This window comes from Electrophorus electricus, chromosome 13 (assembly GCF_013358815.1).
Source record: "Electrophorus electricus isolate fEleEle1 chromosome 13, fEleEle1.pri, whole genome shotgun sequence".
Taxonomy (NCBI): Eukaryota; Metazoa; Chordata; class Actinopteri; order Gymnotiformes; family Gymnotidae; genus Electrophorus; species Electrophorus electricus.
Window position 1 is genome coordinate 320,671 of NC_049547.1, and position 22,894 is coordinate 343,564.

At 52.2% G+C, this 22,894-nt stretch overlaps 1 protein-coding gene across 8 annotated transcripts in view; it reads right to left on the reverse strand.

Moving 5' to 3' along the window:
- The window catches only part of birc6 (baculoviral IAP repeat containing 6), an 87,631-nt gene that overhangs the window by 30,007 nt on the left and 34,730 nt on the right, over nucleotides 1-22,894 (reverse strand). For 4 of the 8 annotated variants that reach the window (XM_035532723.1, XM_035532726.1, XM_035532722.1 and 1 more), the window contains exons 33-63: nucleotides 22,625-22,752; nucleotides 22,205-22,336; nucleotides 21,660-21,887; nucleotides 21,016-21,199; nucleotides 20,721-20,924; nucleotides 20,151-20,284; nucleotides 19,629-19,782; nucleotides 19,247-19,363; nucleotides 18,664-18,818; nucleotides 18,263-18,389; nucleotides 17,948-18,058; nucleotides 17,147-17,259; nucleotides 16,799-16,926; nucleotides 16,116-16,684; nucleotides 15,750-15,925; nucleotides 15,474-15,570; nucleotides 15,154-15,348; nucleotides 14,854-15,054; nucleotides 14,420-14,699; nucleotides 13,777-14,033; nucleotides 13,220-13,328; nucleotides 12,837-13,061; nucleotides 11,556-12,411; nucleotides 11,135-11,278; nucleotides 9,614-9,743; nucleotides 8,849-8,980; nucleotides 8,499-8,660; nucleotides 7,930-8,103; nucleotides 4,607-4,803; nucleotides 3,693-3,993; nucleotides 2,535-2,752 (exon numbers count right to left, since the gene is read on the reverse strand). In XM_035532723.1, coding sequence (XP_035388616.1) covers nucleotides 2,535-2,752; nucleotides 3,693-3,993; nucleotides 4,607-4,803; nucleotides 7,930-8,103; nucleotides 8,499-8,660; nucleotides 8,849-8,980; nucleotides 9,614-9,743; nucleotides 11,135-11,278; nucleotides 11,556-12,411; nucleotides 12,837-13,061; nucleotides 13,220-13,328; nucleotides 13,777-14,033; nucleotides 14,420-14,699; nucleotides 14,854-15,054; nucleotides 15,154-15,348; nucleotides 15,474-15,570; nucleotides 15,750-15,925; nucleotides 16,116-16,684; nucleotides 16,799-16,926; nucleotides 17,147-17,259; nucleotides 17,948-18,058; nucleotides 18,263-18,389; nucleotides 18,664-18,818; nucleotides 19,247-19,363; nucleotides 19,629-19,782; nucleotides 20,151-20,284; nucleotides 20,721-20,924; nucleotides 21,016-21,199; nucleotides 21,660-21,887; nucleotides 22,205-22,336; nucleotides 22,625-22,752 — 6,338 coding nt within the window. The remainder of the gene's footprint in view (nucleotides 1-2,534; nucleotides 2,753-3,692; nucleotides 3,994-4,606; nucleotides 4,804-7,929; nucleotides 8,104-8,498; nucleotides 8,661-8,848; nucleotides 8,981-9,613; nucleotides 9,744-11,134; nucleotides 11,279-11,555; nucleotides 12,412-12,836; nucleotides 13,062-13,219; nucleotides 13,329-13,776; nucleotides 14,034-14,419; nucleotides 14,700-14,853; nucleotides 15,055-15,153; nucleotides 15,349-15,473; nucleotides 15,571-15,749; nucleotides 15,926-16,115; nucleotides 16,685-16,798; nucleotides 16,927-17,146; nucleotides 17,260-17,947; nucleotides 18,059-18,262; nucleotides 18,390-18,663; nucleotides 18,819-19,246; nucleotides 19,364-19,628; nucleotides 19,783-20,150; nucleotides 20,285-20,720; nucleotides 20,925-21,015; nucleotides 21,200-21,659; nucleotides 21,888-22,204; nucleotides 22,337-22,624; nucleotides 22,753-22,894) is intronic. The other 4 variants (XM_035532725.1, XM_035532724.1, XM_035532720.1 and 1 more) reach the window with 3 other exon arrangements.

Below are 22,894 nucleotides of genomic sequence, written 5' to 3' on the forward strand. Positions count from 1 at the left end.
ACACACACACACACACACACAGTGCCACTTACGTGGGACAGCTGCAGTTTGCTGATCACCCACTGATAAAAACCCCAGTGACCAAACAGTGCAGTTTGTGCCCCACTTTCATCTGACAGCCACAGAAAGCAAATGGGCAGGAATGAGAAGAGATGAGAGGAGACGTCCCACCTACAATACTGTGGCTCTAAGAAGCTTTCACCACTACTGAGCTGGCGTGAGCTTTGTTTTCACATAAACGTATCAAAATCATTTCAGTCTGAAAGGAATAAAGGAGTTAGAGGAGCAGCCCAGAGACGAGCCCTCAAGGATGGCTTGCGCGGTCTCTCAGGGCAGGTCTGCAACGCGCTCAGACACTGCTGAGCAAACAGGAAGAAAAACCCTGACGATGTTAATCCAGAAGACGGGCAGGACAGTCCAGTGAGGAACGGAGGTGTGAGCAGAGTCAGTGAGGAGGTGAAACAGGCGGTGTGACATCAACTGGCAAAAAGCAAACTGCCGTCTCTGAGACGCACTACCTCTGATGTTCAGTGACCTGAACTCACACCTGCTTGAAGTGATGACTTGAAAAGCATGTCCTGACTGTACACACACACACACACACACACACTTCACTGGAGTGTTTGTCACTCATTTGTCCTGGCGTGGCAGGGGCTCCAGCCGCTCACAGCCTGCTCTTCACACAGACAGCGAGCTGACACTACAGTGATCCCAGTTTCCGTGGAGTGAGGCTGGGAAGCTGCACAGACACTCCAGTGTGCGGAGGGGAAGTTCTGCGCTGCCGCCTCTGCCTGGGGAATTCAGACTGCAGGACTGGCTGGTTGCAAAAAGTGGTGCAAGGAGACAAATTACCCTCCCAAAACAACTTCTCACCTCCCATAATTCTTAGCACTGTCTATAACACTTTCTTTCAAGAAGGCCACTTTCACTCGATCGACTACAGTTGCTACTGCTCAAACACCACTCAAAAATGGGGTGGAGCTTAGGCAAACTCAAACTGGCTTAGACAGCATGGACGAACACAGGGTGAGTGGAGAGAATTACACTGTATATAATGGTGGGCGAGAGAGAGAGAGAGAGAGAGAGAGAGAGAGAGAGAGAGAGAGAGATGAAAAAGTATGAGTTACAACAGAGAGAACGAGTGCGTGTGTGTGACCCTGGCCCTCTGACACAGGCTGCGCTGTGGTATCTGCTGTGCTCTGTGCCTCCCTAGTCCAAGGACGTCCATTATGGCAGTGATGGACCTTTAGCTAGCGCTCAGTCTGGCCATACCGTAAATCCACAAACAGCTGTCCAACACCCATCAACCTCACCACTCATAGCAGAGACAGAGCTCTGCCTCAAAACCCTCAGCCCAACCCCACCCCCCATCAGAGCTCCGCCCCAGAACCCTCAGCCAACCCCCCCACCTTCAGAGCTCGGCCTCAAAACCCTCAGCCCAACTACCCCCCCCCAGTCAGAGCTCTGCCCCAGAACCCTCAGCCAAACCCCCCCCACCTTCAGAGCTCCGCCCCAGAACCCTCAGACCAACCCTCCAAAGCTCTCAACCATTGCAGCAGAGTCAATTTAAGTCTTCACTATGGCACAAAAGTTTTGCAAAGTGCAAATTTTTATTCACAATACTTAAAACCACTGGATTTGTGACCAGGGGAGAATTGCGGTATTCCCGTAGGAGTTTCGGCGTCTCCGAGACTCAGGAAGGAGAGTTAACGTTAACAGTGCAGTGTTGTCCTGACAGAGTGGAGTGGTTTTCAGGGTCATTTAGGAGGTGCTGATGCCTTCATTTGGTTCATTTCCCAAGGCTACAGCTCTGGGATCTCCATGACGACAACTAGTGGTTGATTATGAGAGCTTTTGAGCACACTGTAATAAACACAGCACGAGTAGAGGACACACACACACACACACTGCGTGAGGTGTCTTTTAGTGGCTGAATAGAGCAGTCTGGCTGCTATGGCCTTTATTAAAAGCATTTCAAACATAGACAGAGTTGAGTCTATTAAATCCATAGCGTCCATGGCAATTCCCAGCCCACATTACAGAGGGGGGACTGGGGAGAGGACGTGGCAACCCTTCACACATCCACACTAAGGCAGATATGACAGGAGTGGATAACGGCCATCGCCCCAGTACAGGAGTGGGCCCTCATTAGCATTCTGTGTGTGCGCGTGTGTGTGTGTGAACAGTGGGTGTGTGTGTTGCAGGGGACAGCGTGCTACTGTCCCAGCATAGCCAGTATAAATGGTGTGTTCTCTCAGAGTTTGTGCTGGTGCGGTTGGAGGTCTGGATGCTAGCAAATGCTACAGCAGTTCGGAGGGAAGCTTGAGTTAAAAACCTACAGCAGCTACTCAGAATGGACTGTTCTGGGATCAGCACTCTAGCACTCGCTGAGAAATGAGACGTAGGTAGTATGGCTGAGTAATAAGTATAATTACACTAGAGGAGAACAGTCGCTATTTCCAATGGGGTGGTGTGGGTCAAGACCCCACCCGCTGTGATGTAGATCCTGTGAGGGGTAGGTGGAGAAGTCATACCTCGCTCTGGCTGGCACCGCCGTTGGGCACGCGGGGGGCGTGGTGGCTCAGGGCAGAGAGGCAGGCCAGGATAAGGTGTACGGCACCGATCTCCAGTGCCATGCGACGCAGAACGAGGCCGTCATCCGTGGTGAGGGGTGTGGCACTGAAGAGGGAGCGGAGAACATGGAAGGGCAGCGTGGGCAAGACGTTTGCTGACGGAGACTGAAGGATATGACCTGGGGGGCAGAGGGAGAGGGAAGATGGACACCAGACCAGTCAATCACACAATTACACACTAAAGCAGTCAACAAACGTGTCCATCAATCATCCATGCACAATTAGGCTAATCAGTGGGGCAGACACACACTTAACTAATCAGTGGAGACGTGCTGGGGACATAGAGCGCGCACGCACACACGCACGCACACACACACACGCACACGCACGCGTAATGAGGGTGCCTAATGCACCTGACGGTCCTGGTTTGCTTGTGTGTGTGGGAGTGGGAGTGAGAGAGAGAGAAAAGGGAGAGGTCCACACTATTTGCTTTGACAAAATTGTACCCGATACAATCATGCCAATAAAGCTACCTTGAATTGACAGAGAGAGAGAGAGAGAGGGTGTGCGCAGTGCTCAGTGACCAGTCATGCCATAAATTACTAGGCCATCTGTGACTGTTGCACACTAGAGGTGAAATCTTGCGTGGGCCAACTGGATCATTGTAAAGGCAGCACTTAACAACGATAAGGGAGGAGGGGCCAGGGAGGCATGCGCACATGTTCTGAGGGCCCCTTTCCACAGAGCATTTAGTCTCCAGTTCCCACTTTTCTACACAGCTGTTAAAATACTTCAGCCAGTCAGCAGGCTGGATTATATCTGCACTGGGATCACAGAGAAGTGTCTTATATGTCGTTTACAGCCCGTAAACAGGACGAGGGACGCTAACGTCTCTCACGTGAAAACAAACAGCCAAACCCTTGGTGAAGGGACTGTTGACATTATACAGGCAGCAGGGTCACAATTGTTCTCACCGACTGACGTTACACACAGAAAACAAACCTGCCACATCATATATAATTACGCTCCTTTTTTCATCATTTCAACCTTGCTTTTGTATTCTTTGTGGCATCTGACAAATGCAGAGAAAGTGAAGGTGTTGCGTGAGGCTATACTCACTTCCCTCGCCGTCGTCAGTGACGCCGAGCACCAGTCGGAGCAAACACTGGGCGTGTTTCCGTTCCTGGAGGAGCACCTCAGCGTAGCCGGGCAGCCGCAGGAAAAGGCCGAAGGCGGCGAGGGAGTGGGCAGGGATGGGCGACGTGCTGGGCACAGGAGACTTGATAGGTGGGGGCTCCGCGGCCAGACTCTCAGGGGCCTCGTACACCAGCTCACCAGACTGCTCAATCGTGACCCACTCAAACTGATCACTGTCTTTGGGCTTCTCGGGGGCAGAGGTTGGAGCGACAGGGGCACTGACCTGCAGTAAGGGAAACACACACACACGCAAAAACAAATGCTGACAAAACGTAGCAGGAAGGGCAGTATCACTGTAATAAACAAATGCAGGGATGTGTGGAAATGCACACGTGAACACACGTCTCATGCCAGACGTGAGCGGGGCGGGCTAGTGCCGGCCCTGCTACAGTTTCTCACGGGGTCAGTAAAGGTCTGTGTACTCAGATTACTTCCACTTAGTCGGATGTACACGTCTGATGAATTTTTGCTCTTCTGAGAGTTTTCTAGCCCTCAGCCCTGATTTAGACTTAAAGAACCTTCTGCTCAGTAGGATCGTGCTTTAGTCTGCTTCTGCTTCTGCTCTTGGTCATCACTGTTTGTTGCCTAAAGCAGAAGGAAAATGAAGGAGAGAAAAGTTTCCCAGCATGGTGCGATTCACCAAGCGCACGCACGGCAGTGTGGCCCTGGTGATGGGGTAGTTCTTCACACTCTTCCTCACGTTGCTGTTGTGAGGTTTTTAGAAGCTCGCCTCTGCACGTTTGTCAGTTTAATAGAAGTCCTGAGCATAAAGCAGGTGATGAACTGGAAGTGTGATAAAGGGGTGGGCGAACAGGTGGAGCAGATGGAGTACTAGCCTGCTGGATGACGTCAGGGTAGAGCATTGGGAGCCTCTCTGCGATCAGCGCCAGGCCGCCCATACCAGCAAACACCTGCAGGGGGGACTGGATGGGACTGGTCTCCAGCAGAGACTCGTCCACTGTGGCGTCCACACACTCCTCACTCAGGGTCATGGGCTCATCCTCCGGACAGCTGCTCAGCATCTCACAGTGCTCTGGGGAGACAGGGGCAGAAGAGGGAGTGAGAATGTCTGGGAGTGTGTGAGTGTGAGTGTGTGTGTGTGCGTGTGTGTCAGATGTAACTCCGGGTGTAGTTCAATCAAACCTCGCTAAATGACTCCAACAGCGCTGTAATGACTCTTGATGGGCATGTAGAGAGTAAGAGTGAACACCACCACACAATCAGGGTAGACAATCACATGCACACAGAGTGTGTGAGTGAGAGAGAGAGAGAGAGTCACAGGCCCTGATGTGAGAGAATGTGTGTGTGTGTGTGTGTGTGTGTGTGTCACAGGCCCTGGTAAACTGCTAAACCCAGCTCCAGATTAGACAAGTTTAACCAACACAGGGAAAGGGAAATGCCTCATGCACTATTCATGAGTCTAATTTTTGAAGGTAGTGGAGAAGGAAGAGGGGGGAGGGGAGAGAGGAAGTATGGAGTCAGCAGAGCTATTAGGCAGAGTGGGGCCCATCAGCTAAACTTTATTAAAAATGTTAAAGTGTGAACCATTGAAATTAAAAATCTTCATCACTGTCAGTGACTCAGTTAGCACAGTGGAAAAAAGCAGCAGAAACTCCAGAGACCACGCCCAGCAACGAGACCACTCCTACACCTCCAGAGACCACGCCCAGCAAAGAGACCACTCCTACGCCTCCAGAGACCACGCCCAGCAAAGAGACCACTCCTACGCCTCCAGAGACCACGCCCAGCAAAGAAATAACTCCTACGCCTCCAGAGACCACGCCCAGCAAAGAGACCACTCCTACGCCTCCAGAGACCACGCCCAGCAAAGAGACCACTCCTACGCCTCCAGAGACCACGCCCAGCAAAGAGACCACTCCTACGCCTCCAGAGACCACACCCAGCAAAGAGACCACTCCTACGCCTCCAGAGACCACGCCCAGCAAAGAGACCACTCCTACGCCTCCAGAGACCACCCCAGCTACTGGCATCTGGCCCCAGCCTCCAGAAACAGCTTCACCCCGAGTCCACCCCAGGCTCCGCCCGGCAGCCTACACTGCCCTGAGCGAGTCTTTAAGATGACATTATAAAGAAATGATTGGATATCTCTGAGTCCTACATGGGCAAACATCTCATCATGTGACTCATCACCGTGTCCTTTTTCACTGCGCTCTGAACAACAACAAAGACCAATACCGTTAAAAGCAGGGCAGGTCTCATTTGTATTGAAGAGAGACGCAGGAGGACACGCAATACTGTTTCATGAGTGAGTGTACACCTGTCCTCAGACAGACACACACCACCAGCAGAATGTTTAAACTTGTCTCTGTCTGTGTCCGTCTTCCTCTCTCTCTAATGTCCAAGTGGCCGTGTGGCAGGCAGCAAACGGTCGTGACCAGGATGAACACGGGGCCATGTATGAAGTACACTGAACTTCACGTGTGAACACAGGGACGTGCCCACGCTACGCTGAACTTCATGGATGAACTCATGGACGAGTCTGCGCTGAACTTCACATCTGCTTTGCATTCTGTTAGCATTACCAGAGCCAGCTGTGCTCTGGGGGACACTGAGAACAAGATGAAAGATCTCAGAGTTAAGTTGGCCTTGAAGTTTAACTGAACAAAGAACTACTCCCACCATGAGGAGTACAGCAACGCATTCAGACTGGGGCCAAGGCGAGAAGAAGAGAGCTGCTTACTCCAATCGCCCGAACGTTCACAATGGCATCCGCAAACACCCAAGGAGACAAGGAAACCATTTTATGACAAGGTTAGGGTTACAGAGAGTGCTGTCAGACAAACCTTAACATCACCCTCCAGCCCATTAGAGACCGCAGAAAACCCCTCAGACGTTATGAGGCATCTGCAGAGTTCACCTGCTCCCTTGTTTAACGCTGGTGCGTCAGACGCAACCTTGACTTTCCTCTAATTAAAACCCTTCCGTCTTCTCACACCACAGAGGATGCACTACACAGTTACCAGAGTACGACCACCCTGGAGCAGAACAGAAACAACAAAACCCACCGCAGCCGATGAATTAAGAACAGAGAAAATGAGCAGAGTAGTGAAGAACCACCTTCAAAATCCAGAAATATGTAGAAAATAATTGCGTTAGTCCAGCTGTGAGAGAACTTTTCTTTGGCCTTTAGAATCTGGGACTGAATGCTGTGGAGCGCCTCACTGTGCACCAGGGTGGTGTGTGCAACCCACTGGAGCGTGAACTGGTGGAGGAGTCTGGGGTAATGTGCCTCATCACCCCGCAGAGCGGAGGCCAAATGAGCACAGAGGTCGACTGCCTCGCTGCGCTTCAGACACAGGGGCATGAGGGGCAAGACGAATGCCTGCAGCGAGACGGGCTCGTCGGCGCCCCCGCCTGGCAGAGGAGGCAACAGGGGAGAGCTGTGGGGGTTGTGTGTGTACAACACCACAGCAGAAGGCATCTGAAATTTCACAGGTGCTTCTGTGCTATCGAGCGCAGACGCGTGCACACACACAGATAGCGCTGTATGAAAAAGACAGTGGTCAGTTCAAGAATCCTGAGTCTGCTCCAGACCAAACCCTGCTCAGCCTGTTCAGGACTTGTTTGGCGGTAGATGGGAGAGCTTCAGATCCCAGGGGGCATTTCTCTCTGTGCTGTAATGCCTGAGGATACGCCCACGGAGAAGAGAGTCCTTGTGCTGTCGGACTGTCAGCCAGAGGCACACCCCTGTTCCCTGACTCAAGTCTTCATGAACAGAGCCCAGCCAATAAAGCACTGCCAGAGTCCCTCCGGCCCCGCGCCCTCTACACCTGTTTACACGCCCCAGCAGAGACCAACACTCCGGTCCACTCTGAGCAAACCCACCGACTCCACACACAGGGGAATTTTTGTGACAAATGTGTTAAACATACTGATGTACAGGTGGTTTGTGGTCTGATTTGCGTCTCTGGAAACCACTAGAGCAGCGTGTAGCTCAGTGGTCTTTCAGTGGTGAAGGTACCTGACTTGTAATCAGAAGGTTGCTGGTTCAAGTCCCACCACTGCCAAATTGCCACTGTTGGGCCGCTGAGTAAGACCCTCAACCCTCAATTACTCAAGTTGTACTCAGTCATACTTGTAAGTCGCTTTGGATAAAAATGATGTGTGTGTGTGCGCGCGTCTCTGCTTGGGCCTTTACCTTTCTCTGTGCGGAGTCTTTTGAAGGAGTCTGTCTTGGAGAGACCTGAGTCAGAGATGACCTTTGACCCCAGTTTGACAGTGAGGTCAATGGAGCGGTAGCCCTGAGGAAGCTTGCGGTCATAGAGCAAGGTGAGCAGCTGGGCCAAGGTCATCTCCGCCGGCAACGGCTGACCTAGGAGGAGAGAGGAGAAAGGTCAGCTCTCACCGCAGGTGCAGAGGAGGCATGCACGTGTGTGTGTGAGAGTGAGAGTGCACACTAAGAGGTGACCACGCTTCACTCATGACAGAGATCAGAGATGTTAGAATAGATAACAGAATAGAGGAATAAAAGCAGAGAGGTCTGGACACCACAGGGATCAAAGACCACGCCATCAGAATGAGAGAGCGAGGGGGGGAGAAAGTTCACAGAAGAGGTCATTAATAGATGAGCGCGGATAAGTGCTCTTGACAGTGTTGGGGGGGCATCATTGAGCCAGTTCACCTGGTAACAGACACACCTAGAAGACTGAACACTGGTCTGTGTGTGTGTGTGTGTGTGTGTGTGTGTGTGTGTGTGTGTGTGTCTACCTGGTAGCAGTTTGTGATAGAGATGGAAGACAGGCACACTGATGGTCTTGGCGGAGGAGTCGACCCCTGAAGACGACGCCAGCTTATCACTCAGCACTCTGCCTCTCCTGGAGGGGGGTCGTGGAGGGGTGGATAGAGCCCGCTTCGACTGGGACTTCAGCCCTGACACACACACACACACACACACACACCTCTCAAAGTAAGACACATTCCTCCCAAAGTCCAATCAACTAAACTCACCAGTCTGAAACTAGAATGGTATGAGATGAGCTCTTGGATCCTGCTCCACACCCATCCGGCCTGACGTTAACAAGGCACTGCTTAACGAGCAGGTGGTTCATAACGAGCACCTGAGGCCACCACCACGCTGTAGTTGTCCTGGAAACCATTGTCGGCTTTCATCTTCTCCTTCTCCTCGTGGTTTTTCTTCTCCTTGTCTTCCTTCTGCTCATTAAGGAGCTTGGCCGTGATGCTCGGAGTGTCTGCCACACGGGTAGAGAAGGTGGAAGGTTATTTCTGCTTCCCTGTGCGTAGCCCCTCTTCTCTTACAAAAAATGGAAGCAAGAATATGACGGGTGCAGGGCTGTACCCCAGGTCACTGGGTTCAGGACCACCACAGCGCTCCTGTGTTTATGGTACCGAGTGTGTCTTACACTGAGGTTATTAAAGGGTTAATTTAGCATTACTGTTTACTAAGGTGGAGTCTGAGGTTTAGTGAAGCTTTACTTTCGTGTTATTAAAGGGTTCCTGTAGCATTCCTGAGCAGTTCGGTGCTGGACACCAGTGGTATTCATGAAGTGTGAGGCCTTCTCAAGAAACAGGGCTACTGGGCTCAATCTGCCACTTTCAAGGTCTCAGGAGACTGATCATATATCATAACCCCTCTTAAAGACACGCACACACACACACGCACGCACGCACGCACGCACGCACGCACCCACACACACACACACGCACGCACGCTCTGTGCATCTGGCCTTGGTAAACACGCCATGCAGCAACCATCTACTACACTTCCCAAACCAAACTAGAGCATGTAGAACAGAGACTCAGAGTGCGTGTGTTTGTGTGTCCGTGCGTATGCATGTATGTATGTAGTCAGCAGGTGTTTATACCAGAGACGCGGTCCAGTACTTCGGCCAGCGTGGTTGAGATGGGCAGGTGGAGTTTGCGGAACTTGTGTCCAGCTCCATACATGGGGTGTTGGATCACATGACTGGTGGCGTTGATCCGGCCTTTATAAAGCTGCATAGCACATCAAAACAAATAAAAAAGCAGAGAGACGGAGAACTGAAACATCTGAACAACAGATCTTAATCGATTGATTTTATGTTAAAGCGCGTAAGAACATCTGTGGAACTGTTGCATGGTATCGCCCTTGGAGGTCATCAACCAGTTGTCTTTGTCAGACAGAAGAAATTAACACTATCGATTTAATGGTGTTTGTCTGGAGTTCTTAAGTCTCTTTAAGACAGGAGTCCACCACCCCACTCTGCTCCCCCTGCCTGGCTCACACACTTCTCTGGGTTCGTGTTCACATCAATACCAAGACACTGGTCATATAACTGCTATAGCAGACCCACAGAGCCGGAGGGCAGACGGGCACGGCTGAGCCGGGGACGCTGCTGGACACCTGTCCCTCCAGGAGCACGGCTGGACACCTGGACTCTAGACCTACACCTAGGTCAGGACATCACCCCTTCCCTTAAAGCCCTCAGAGACAGAAGTAAGGTGCTTTTTTAGGAGTTATGAATCATAAACTTTACAATTAAAAAACAGAAGCAACTGTAAAAAGTAAAATAAATGTTGCAGCAATAGAACTGCCATCTTTTATCTACTCTGTGATATTAAAACAGAAGTTTTTCTGAGGCTGCATCAAAGCCACAGAGACAGCCACTGAGACGGTAACTCGGATCAGAAGATGACCGTGTGACGTTAAATAATGTATAAATGTTAACTTTTACGATCCCTCCCATCTCCAGCTCCAAACTGGACTGTAATTTACTACAGTAATGACCTACACAATTACGCACGAAAATTAATAAACCAATAAATAAATTAAATTCTAAGAGGATGTCTGGACAGCCGTGATTTAGCCTCCTTCTAATCTTCCAGGTGGAGGAGAGCCAAGATCTGGAGTGAAGGCACAGGAGTGCGTCACTCAGTACTGCTCACATGGCTGAGAGTGAAAGCTCGCAGTCGTATTGCCGACAGACCCCTGAATGTCCAGGCAGAGGTGATTTTTGAAGACAGTGCAGGTTAGAAGGGACTTAACGCAGAAGGACAAAGATATGCATGTTGCTTCAAGACTTAAAATTCTACAGGCTCCACCTTGATCAGTGGGGACCTGTAGGAACCTGTTTGTGGTGTCTGTCTGCTGCTCCCTAGTGGTCATCTGGAGATTTAAGCTCTGAGGAGTCCTTTGCTTTTCCTCTGAAACAATGTTGTCCATTGGGGGAAAAATTAATCCATAATTTAAACAATAACCAACTCCCCTCCACCTCCACCCACCCAAAAAAGGGAAAAATGCTTTCAGCTAAAAAGGTAACAATAAGGGCACTAAAAGATGCTAAACATGTTAGTCTATGTGCATGGTTGGTGTGCGCACGCGTGCGTGTGTGTGCACGTGCATTTACCGGACAAGGAGACTGTAGGAAGACCGTGACCTTCTCGTCCTCCAGCATCAGTTGCAGGAAAAGACGTCGGATAAAGCCAGAGATATTCCCAGAGACCGGAATGTTGCCCCGCTGTGGAGCAGACTGGAACAGCTCACATAGGACCTACCGGAAAAACAGCCAACACAGAAATTCAGTTCAGAACTGGACACAGTTAGGAGTTCAGAACTCTGTCGCCTTGAACTTGAAACTCCTTAATTTGAAGAGATAGAATACACAATTTAACAGATAGAAGACAATTAATAACCTTTAAAAATTTACTAACCTACGTCATACACATTTACTAGTTAACCTACATCATATAGCATCAATCTCTACAACACACACCATCATTCAGACTGTAGGATGAACAGTTTTAAGGACAGCCCCACACCCCCCACACCTGTGCCATGAGTCTCTGGTTGTTGGGATGGCAGGAGATACACTGTAGGAAGAAGGCCACTGTCGCGTTCTCGATGGCCGTCCTCTGCTGGGTAGTCAGCCCACTGCTACGCCCTGCAGATGCCAGCGAGAACCTCGTCCCTGCCGGCGTGCTGGAAGAAGTTCCGTGCCCGCCCGTGCCCACCCCGCTGGCACTGGAGTGGCACAGGAGGAAGAGCAGCGATGTCCAAAGGGGGTTGACCTCGGCCCCGCCCAGCCAGTCCTTCATCGTGTGACTGTTGCCCACTTCCGTGAGGAACCGGAGCACAGGAGCGGCCAGCTCGGGGCACAGCGGCAGACGGCCCGGCCAGGACGACGCCGAGGGCGCCAAGGCAGAAGCCGGATGGTTGTGCTGAGACGGGCGGCGCTCGGACTGCCCCGACACGCAGGTGGGCAGGGGCAGGTCGGCGCCGGCCAGCAGGCTGCAGCAGAGAGCAGCCAGGCCTCGCACCAGCAGTCCGGGCAAACCCGACTCCAGCAGCTGCCGGATGGCCCCAGGGCTCTGGGAGGCAGCTGCCAGCGTGGCCAGCTGGCTCTCGGACAGGGCGGGGGGCACCGGAGTGGGCCCACGGGCGTGCTTGGAGTCGTCCGTCAGCGCCGCAGCTCCGCGGAGCTCGTGCTGCTTCTTGCCGTCGTCCGTCATGGCCAGACGGCGCTGCGCCTGCGTTTGGGCAGCAGGGGGCGCCACCAGGCCCATCCACGACATGAGCAGGGAGAAGTAGTTGGGGTGGATGTGACAGATGGAGCACAGCAGGCTGTCTACTGCCTTCTTCAGCACCATGTTGCACGGCAATGACATGGACCAGTTATACAGAAGCCTGGGGGACAGGGGGGTCACGGTCGAGTTATACAGCAGAATCCACCCTGCTGAACACAACACCAGTACCTAACAGCACTCACCTACCATGAGACATGCGTCTCATCCAGAGAGTGAATGTCTACATGGACAAAGACAGATGTGCAAAACTGGGAAGATGGTCTGAGGGTGGAGAACTAGGCCAGCGTAATAAAATCTTTGTTCACAAAGAGCTTGTGTCTGTCGGCTAATGAGCTCAGGGTTCAGCTGGGCACTGCTAGTGAAGAATACTTCATGTTTTGAGGTTAAGAGGCAGAAGCTAAAGCTGAGCGCGCACACAGGATAACAAAACCACAAATGAAAAGACACCCCTAAGTCCTATTGGGAAGTTCAGCATTGCCTCAGACAGCAGGATGTGTGGTGTATGCAGCACGTGAGTGTACTCACTCAAACAGCTCGCGGCTCAGCAGTGCGGGCAGGTCGTATTCAACGGGCATCTCGTAGCTGTGCCACAGGACAGCTGCCACACAGTGCAGGTGTGAGGGTGACGGCATGAGGAGTCCATACTCACAGGAACGAGACACGCTGGGCACCATGAAGCTCGCCATAGAGCTCCGCTTAAGGGCCGCCACCTGCGAGGAGTCATGCACCCACTGCAGGAGTGCCTGGATCCTGGGGAGGAGCACACACACACACACACACACACACACACACACACACATTAAAAGTGTTAGGCCTTATAGAGGCACATGGACATTACGAGTACACTAGAGCCCAGTATGAACACACAGACCACCTGCTGTGGTACCCCAGGTCTGGAGGTTACTGACCTGTCCTTGGTGCCTGGGTCCTGGGTAGTGCCCAGCTGGTACAGGATGTCTATGGTGGAGTCGGAGGAGAGGCCATTCAGCCTTCCAAAGAGCAGGGGGCTGTTCAGATCTGCCACACACACACACACACACTCATGACTTCTGATGTGGGCATCACGCATCCCTTAACTAATCACATCAGGTCCTGGTTGTCGGTCTAATCTGGGGGTAACGTTGAGGTGGGTCTTCACAGTCATGCCTTTGTCTCATTCCAGAAATAATCCCATTGTAAATTTACACGATTACACTTGTGTATGATTAAATTAACCCCTATATCACTGTATTACCTTAAACCCAAATAAAAATCCCCTCCCTGAATAACACTGTACCCCAACAGGTCAGTTAGCTATAGCCAAATGTTGACATCATGTTTCATAATGAACATCTTTCTGTCCCTGGACACTGTAGGACTTCAAATTCAGTCCTGCGCAACACTCATGCTGCCCTCTGTGGGCGGAGCAGAGCAGGCCGGTCAGAACAGGTGGGTGGAGCGTGGGAGTTGGGGGTGGGGCACGTACTAGCGAGGTCAGTGCCGGAGGCGGCACAGTTGCGCAGCAGAATGTCGATTAGCTTGAGGCCGATGCGCGTAGACTGCAGGCCAATCTTGACGAGCACGGCCTCAATGTTGGGCGAGTGCATGCCACAATACGGAGACATGAGCAGAGCGGCACACGTTTGCAGCAGGTTGGCCGTAGGAGCCGCCGCACTCGCCATCATCACTTCCAGCTCAGACACGTGAGTCAAACAGTGGTGGAGCAGCCGTAACCAGCCAATACTGACGAGAGGGGAGAGAGAGGGAGAGAGAGGGGAGAGAGAGAGGATAGAGAGAGAGAGGGGAGAGAGAGAGAGAGAGAGAGAGAGAGAGGGGAGAGAGGGAGAGGGGAGAGAGAGGGGAGAGAGGGAGAGAAAGAGAACGGTAAGGAAATATTGAAAGAAGAGGGACAACAACAGCAAGTAGCCTCCTGAAGTCCTGAGGTCTCTCATCAGTCTGAAGTCCTGAGGTTTCTTATCAGTCTGCAGTCTTATTATTGACTAACTGCACTGAAAGTAATGTGGAGGTTAACAGCTACAGTGAGGAGGCACCCTCAGAACCTTCAGACGGCGTCGCTCATCCCCAACACTCAGGAGATCAAATGTCCCGCTGTGCCGGGGAGGGACTACCTCGTTTTGGAGACTTGGTCCTCCGAGGGCAGGAAGGGGTTGTTGACCGTGGCCGAGGACGTGTTGCCGAAGGCGGTGAGGCCGAGCAGCTTGACCTGAGAGAGGCCCAGCGTGCTGGCGTCCCGTGGGCGATGTAGACGTAGGCACACGGCAGACGCCACCTCCGCACGCACCAGCTGGATCTTGATGTAGGTCAGACCGCTGGTGACCACTGGCGCAGACAGGGGGAGCATGTTTACACCATCTGCACTGATCTCCACTGACACGGAGGAGGGGCAGGCTGCATGTGGGGTGTGGGGGTGGAGACGCAGAGAGAGAAACCAAGTTCTAGAAAACTCATTTACTTAATATACTGGACACACCGTCACCTTTATTAGAGGGCTGGATATTGACCTGACATAAGGTTATTGTGTTTGTGTGTGTGTGTGTCTCACTGGCGAGCGAGGCCAGGTGTGGCTGGATGTGCAGCTCCTTCAGCAGTACGGCGGCGGGCAGGTGGATGGTGAGGTCACACCACGCCTCCTCCGGCAGGAAGATGTAGGACCAGGCTGCGGAGCGGGCACGGCGGTGAGGGGGTGTGGCCTGGAGCAGCACCTCCGCCGGCTGTGCCGTGGGGCTGCTGGAAGTGATGGTGCCTAGTAAGGGACAAAAAGCGCAGGCTCAAAGCATCTCACGCACACTCGCCAGCCACCACGAGCCCCCGTCCCTGACCCCTGACTCCCCCCTGGCTGTACCTAGAGGGGCGAAGTTGTGGAGGCCCTCGGCGTTGTCTGGCTCAGAGGCGAGCACACGGGCCTTCAGGCTGCCGTCGGCCGCTTTTCCGGGTCCAGAGTCCAGGAACTTCATGATGGTGGACACCATGCTGCGCGCCGTGTTGACGATGGCACGCGTACTCGTCACCATGTTGTTACAGATCAGCTGAACGCCACCTGCACCCACACACACAGACCCAGAGACCTGTGAGACATGTGTACGTGTGTCTCTATATACACACACACGTATGTGTGTGTGTGTGTGTGTGTGTGTGTGTGTGTGCGCGCGCGTGTGTGTGTACCCATGTCGTGGAAGGCTTTGAGTGCCTCACTGGTGTCCAGAACCCTCAGGATGAACCAGAGGAGCGGCTCAGACAGCTGGCAGGTGGAGAGAGAACCCTAAACACCACAAACACACACACATTTAAACACACTCTCTGTGTGTGTGTGTGTGTGTGTGTGTGTGTGTGTGTGTGTGTGTGTGTGTGTGTGTGCCCCTGCACAAGGTGAGGCGGTTTCCCCCTGCACCGAGCGTGAGGCGAGACGGTGTCCCCCGTCCCGCGTGTGAGCGGTCTCACCTGCCGGCCCATGTACCCACAGGCCATGTAGGTGAGGATGGGCTGCAGCATGACGTGCACAGAGGTGGCGCGCTTGCTCAGCGTGGTGAGGATCGTGAACAGCCCGTCACCCACAGAGATGGCGTCCAGGCCACCGTGGAAGTTCTCGTGCTTGGTGAGGTGAAGCCCACTGGCACCTGCAGGAGGGGGAGGGGACAAGGGAGGGGTGGGCGGAGCAAGGAGGAGCTTTGCCAAAAAGGCAGACAAGGACCAGCCATGCAGCACAGGTGAAATGCTCCAGTACTAAAAGAGCACCTACAGAGCCACAGGGTCTTAAAGACAGCGGCGTTACTGCCCAGAGAGTTCATTCTTTGCTGTGGTACGTACCAATAATCATCGCCATGGCGCTGCTATTGCACTGCCCCAAGGCAGAAAGGATCTGACTCATGATCTGCTGATTGGCCAGCACCAGGTCGGCCACGCCCACCGCAGGGCCTTGATGTGTGGCAGTGCCCGACGCCCCGCCCTCTTTGCTCCCGCACACCTTCTCCTCGTCGGACACGCTATCGGAGGCGGCGCTGCCGGTGGGGGGGAGGCGCCCGCTGAACTCGCGGTCGCCAGAGAGGGGCAGCATGACCAGGGCGTTGACCAACTTCAGGAGGTCAAACATCAGCTGGTCCCGCGTGGTCTCTCCGCACACGGCCTTGGCGTCGCCAGGACGGATGATGTTGGCGAACAGGCCTCCGAAACAGGCACGGGCGCCCACCGAGCTGTCCGAGCCGCTCCGGGACACCACCTTGTCCGAGCACGTGATGTAGTGGTGCACCAGGAACGTAACGGACTCAATGACTGCCGTGATGGTGCTGACCGACACAACCTCAAAGTTCTGCTCCAGGGTGAACTCGAGAAGCTTCACCTGGGCATCCAAAGGGCCCTGGGCCGAGTGAAAGGGCCCCCTGAAGAGGGAGAGACACAAACCACGTCAACGTTCACACTCAACACACACCTATTTGTTTGTAGTAGACAGGTTAGAGCGCAGTGTTGTGTGAGTAGACATAAGGACGGCGTACCGCTCGGTGGAGAGGATGTGCACAAGCTTGAGCAGGAAGTCGCTGAACATCTGTGGACAGGTGGAGGACAGGTGCACCTGCAGCCTGGTGAGGAACTCCTGCAGAGCCTGTGTTGCAGTGGGACCCACCTGGACGTACAAACGCACAGGTACACGCATCACTCAACCATCTGTTACGCCGCACTGGGTATTCAGACTCCACTATAATCTGAACACATTCCCTCAGCCTTATATTGTGACGGGGAGACATTTAAATTACACCAACAGGAAGTAAGTTGCGTAGGAGTCGGCCTATAACACCTGTAGGCGAAGTAGGTAAAGGTATAAGACCTTATAGAGTCACACCCACCTGAGAGGTGTGCTGGCTGGTGCCGTGGGGGTTGCTCCCAGAGAGAAAGCGCACAAGCACGTGCACAAGCGTAGGGTCTGACACCATCTGTTGGGCTGTACTCTCATGAACACCTACACACACAGACACAGAGAGAGAGACACACACACAGAGACACACACACACAGAGAGAGACACACACACACACACAGAGAGACACACACACACACACACACACAGAGACACACACACACACAGAGAGACACACACACACACAGAGAGACACACACACACACAGAGAGACACACACACACAGAGAGACACACACAGAGAGACACACACACAGAGACACACACACAGAGACACACACACAGAGACACACACACAGAGACACACACACACACAGAGACACACACAGAGAGACACACACAGAGAGACACACACAGAGAGACACACACAGAGAGACACACACACACACAGAGACACACACACACAGAGAGAGAGACACACACACACACACACACAGAGAGAGAGACACACACACACACACACAGAGAGAGACACACAGAGAGAGACACACACACACAGAGAGAGACACACACACACACACAGAGAGAGACACACACACACACAGAGAGAGACACACACACACACAGAGAGAGACACACACACACAGAGAGAGACACACACACACAGAGAGAGACACACACACACACACACACACACACACACACACACACACACACACACACACTTGAATCACACATCATAGAAAGCTGAGCTCCAGGCCACGAGGCAGCAGGGCCACCAGGGGACACTCACCCACAGCAGACATGTTGGTCATGAGAGTGAGACTGTGTAGCACCAGGCACCAGGCACGCAGAGACGTGTTGGGATACCAGGCCAGTACAGACAGGAAGCTGCTGATAGAGGCTGAGGAACACACACACACACCATTAATAAAGATGGTTGAGAACAATGACCTTTTGTTTTGCTAAAATTTGGTCTATATCACTGTTATACCGCTCAAGAACGTCCACACAAATGGGAACATTTCTTCCCAGTGTGGGATACAACACTGACTCAAACCAAGACAGCTGCAGCAAGGTCTGCTGGAATAGTGGGATGACCTCTGACCTTGGTTGAGAGGGATTGTGGGTATTCTGCTGGCATTGAAAAGAAAGATGTCAGAGCCACTCTCTTCAGTGCCTCCGGACGATGAGTTCAGGCTGAGAGTAAGCCACAGCTGTAGCAGAGACTCCAGCTACACACACACACACGCGTGAGTGAGACAGACAGAGACAGAGCATAGCAATGAACACTTGAACGCTTTGTGTGTTCTTAAGTGCACATAAACTCAAATGTAAGAGGTGTCTCACTGGGAGCAGTTTAGCGATGCAAAACCAGTCAGTTAAAGAGGCCAAATGAAAATGTATGATTGGGACCAGTGAACAGTGCTGGTCTACCAGTAGCCTCTGCACCAGTCCCCAGTGAGCAGGTCAGAGCGGAGGACGTGCTGGGACAGGCGGTGGGCGTACCTGCACGTGGTGCACCTGCAGCATAGAGAAGAGCTTGTTGAAGCAGGCACTCAGCATGGGGATGGAGGAGGGCTGTACCATCAGGCTACAGGCCGGGGGGGAACTGTGCAGCCCCCGCAGAAGAGAGTCGTCTGTACCGTTAGCAGCCTGGGGAACTGGAGGGAGAGGACGAGAAACGTGAGGAGCGGGGGAGAAGCCAGCGAAAAAGAGCACGCAGTCGTGGGTTATCATCATCATCAAATCTCCTTCACCCATCCCCTGGGGAGGAGTCCCCCTGCCGTTTCACAGGGTCATACGGATCCTGCTGGAATGAGTATGCTGGAGATGGAGTGTGTGTTGGCTTGTTGGTCTGGGGGTCCGAGCACGTTTGTCCCCCGGAAGACACGGGTTCAAAGCCGGGTCTGGTTACTGCCCTCTGTCTTTGTTACAGAGATCATTCGTCGTGGAGAGGAGGGAGATATGTGGGTAGATACAGGGATGGACAGACTGATAAAACTGTATTAATCTGAGGGAAATTTGCAGTGTGTGTGTGTGTGTGTGTGTGTGTGTGTGTGTGTGTGTGTGTGTGTGTGTGTGTGGACACCTGCGGGTAAGTTGGAGGTGAGGGCCTGTAGAATGGCGTCAGCCTCCAGGGTGGCCATCATCTTTAGCATGAGCTCCGCCTGCTGTTCTAGACCCACCTCCAGACGAGCGTCCAGAGCTGAACAGAAACAACAACGCCGCATCTTTTAAATACGTCACACCAAACTGTCCAACAACCTCACCTGAACTCTGCTTTCACAACAGTTCCAATCAATGATAAAGATGATTTAAATATACAATGAAACATACACAGTGAATACTAGATTTACACATGAAATAAACAAATGAATATTTCGATAATCTGTGTCTGTTAACTGGATTTTTATCAACCATCCACATTGTGTGTGTGTGACGCTCCTTGGATAATGGCTCGAGTTTCACACCTTGGGAGACAGAAACCGACAGGCTTTGAGACCCAGGCTTCTCCACCGTGGCTGGGGGTTTGGAGATGGGTATGCCAGCACCCCCGATGTAAGGGTTATAGCTGTACGTGCCATAATCAGCACCCCAGTAATCGTACCAGGTACTGCTGATCGGCTGCGGGAGAGAGGGAAGGAGACGCAGACAAAAACAAACAAACAAGGTTTTTCTTTTTGAAGGGCCAAATAACATTTACCATGTATAAGCACAGAGGCAGACACTACGCCAGTTACACGGCTCTTCAGGGGTCAGCCCTATACCGTCGGAATTCAAAACAGAAAGCCACAGATCAAAAGAAGTGAATCATGCCCTGCGGGGAGAGGATGTAGGAGGGGGCATTATACTGGGAAAGACACTGGGTCAGAGTGGAGAAGGAACAGATTAATAAAGGTAAGAAGAACGAGAGAGGAGGTATACAGAGGGAGACACGGGGGTGCAGCGGGAGAGGGCAAAGGTCAAGGAGAGAAGAGTCATGCACACCATACCTTAAAAACTTTGGCGGCGAGCGGATCTTTTTCCAAATCAATATCTAAAGGATCAATATCAACATCCATCAGGTCCTGTAGCAAGTCAAAGTCTATGTCTTTATCTTTATCCAAAGAGGACAGAGGTGGGGCACCTTCGGGTAATGAAAACAGCTTTAATATTGCCAAGCAAACACACTAAGAGCAGCAACAGCACAGCAGCCTTCTTTAGCAAGTCACTGGGCAATTTTAAGGCCACGACACACTTCCTGTAGGACAGGGGACCTACACAACGGCAGGCACCACCCGACAAAGGGAGAACATGTGTGCTGATGTGGTGTGTGTGTGTGTGTGTGTGTGTGGTGTGAGTCATGCGCACTGTTATGCACACTGCTACAGTCCTTATTGACAAACTTGGATGCACTCAACCAATGATCAATGTCAATCAAAAGTTACAACATGCAGCTCTATAGGAGAGGGATGGGGAGGAGAAAACAAAGTTGCGTAAGAAAAGACATTTAAAATGGAAAAACTTTGTGTGTGTGTGTGTGTGCGCGCGCAGGGTGGTTTCAGGCGGGGTTACCAACGCACTTTGGAAAGCGGAGGAGGTCCCGGGAGTACCTGCGATGAGATCAGGGCCTAAAGGCTCATCGATGGTCTCCACCAGCGTGAGGGGTGTGGCCTGAGGAAGGGAGTCATCAGAGTCCGCCCCCCCTGAGGAGGAGGCGGGGCCAGGTTCCTCGCTGACCGCACCCTCCTCCAACCCGTCCAGACCCACTGGAGACAGCAGCTCGCCTGAGGGTGACGAGAGACAGACACAGAATTACTGCATTAAAGGACATTTAAGAACACAGCTGTTGAAGCTCCACCCTCTCCCGCACCATACCTGCCAGGATATCCTGCAGCATACAGGTGAGGGAGTACTGGGCCCAGGCCCCGCCCCAGCTGATGTCCCCGCGGTTGAAGTCCGTCCCCACCAGCAGGAGAAGGACCCTCTCCAGCTGTTGCTCCGACACCACCTCGCACAGGTGGATTGTGGGCCGTGTGGCGTTGGCTATCCTTGCCAGCACCTGGGGCCACAGACCAGAGATGCTCGCTGAGTTGGAAGGTCGTCAGGTGGGTTTGGCAGATGTTCCCACTTGGCTGTCTCAGCTTCAGAAAACGTCTTAATCTCTAAATCTTACTTAGGTTTGTCGAAGGTTTTCCAGGTGAAACATTTTCCATTTCTGAGCTAATCATTTCGGGTTAAGGGGCTTACTGAGGTATGAAGCTGCCATGTTTACCAAGCTGACCGGTCACAGTACAAGTGGCTCAAAGGTTTGTCACTTTAATTTATAAAAGGCAAAAACACTCTTTCAGCATCTGAACTGTAACCTGAAGTCCACTTTTACATTTATTTAAACAATCTGAACTCTAAATGGATTTTGCCCTTAAGCCCTAACACTGTTAACTGGTACCAGTTCCTACCACTGAGCACACGAGCAGGTGCTCGTCACTGCACCACTACTCTGCCAGATGTCAGGTGTGTACCTTGCATACAAAGAGGAGCAGGTCTGCATGGCAGGTGAAGTCCATGGAGAGGAGGAAGAGGACGAGTTTCTGTGCTACGCAGATGCAGCGCTCGTGTGCCAGTGTGAAAGGCAGTGGCTCCACCTCTGGGGTCTCCTTCACCGCCGACGCCGATGCCGTCGTTTCCGAGTCCAGCGATGAGCGCGGCCACTCTGCCGTGCGCCGCAGACGGATCAGGTCTTTAAAGTGCTGTGGGAGGACAGAGGTACGAGGATGTGAAGGGGACAGAGGGCTTCTAAGGTAGCAGCTGTAGTTAAAAGACCTACTCAGCTGACAGGTGGCAGAAAATCAATGATGCACCATCAACATCACACTGCATATTGTAAACAGAACAGAGTGAGCTATAAACGATATACTCTGTAGTTGGGACAAAAGAATACATCCTCCAAACAACTAAGAGTAAAACCAAACCAAAACATTCATAAAGGAGTCATGAACAAAACAGGGACACAAAATGAATAAATGTGAAATAACGCCAGCCGGCTAGGCGGGGTCAGCGGGATCACCTTGGATGTGGCCTGTTTGAGCTTGGCCTGCTCCACCAGCAGCTTGTAGGAAGAGCCCTTGTTACTTTGGACCTTCTCCTTTTCGATCTGCTCCACCAGGGCCTTTTGTTTTGCCTTCAGTAAATTCAGCTGCTGCAGAGAGGAGACAACACACACACACACACAGACTCTTCCTGCTTAGAGCACATCCACCACACTGCTATGGCCTATGTCCCTGAAATTACATCTAGGAAATGTAATAACTTAATTTCCTTCTGTTCAACTGATCCATCCATCCAACAATAAACTACAACAAGCAACCACACAAATCAAATGCCAACTCTTTCAAACTGGTGGCAGCTATAACAAACATTGCACTCTCTCTAGAGGCTGTACTAGAGCCTGGGTCAGTGCTGGCTCAGCTGTTCAGAGCACGTGTACCTGTTTATGATGCACCAGCTGTTTGCGGATCTTGCGTGAGTACAGGCGGTCTAAGCTGCTGTTGCCTTTGGTCGACCTGCTGGTGTTCTGAGACTGGAGACTATTGTTGATAAAGCTCCACTGGTTTCCTGTTATGATTACAAAGGAGACACACACACAATCAGTAATTAAGTGATTATTTGCCTTGTCGGACATGTCGTTTCTCCTGACAGTACAAAAGAAGGTCTAATCATCTTGCACAAGGCAGGTTTGGTGGACACATCATTACAA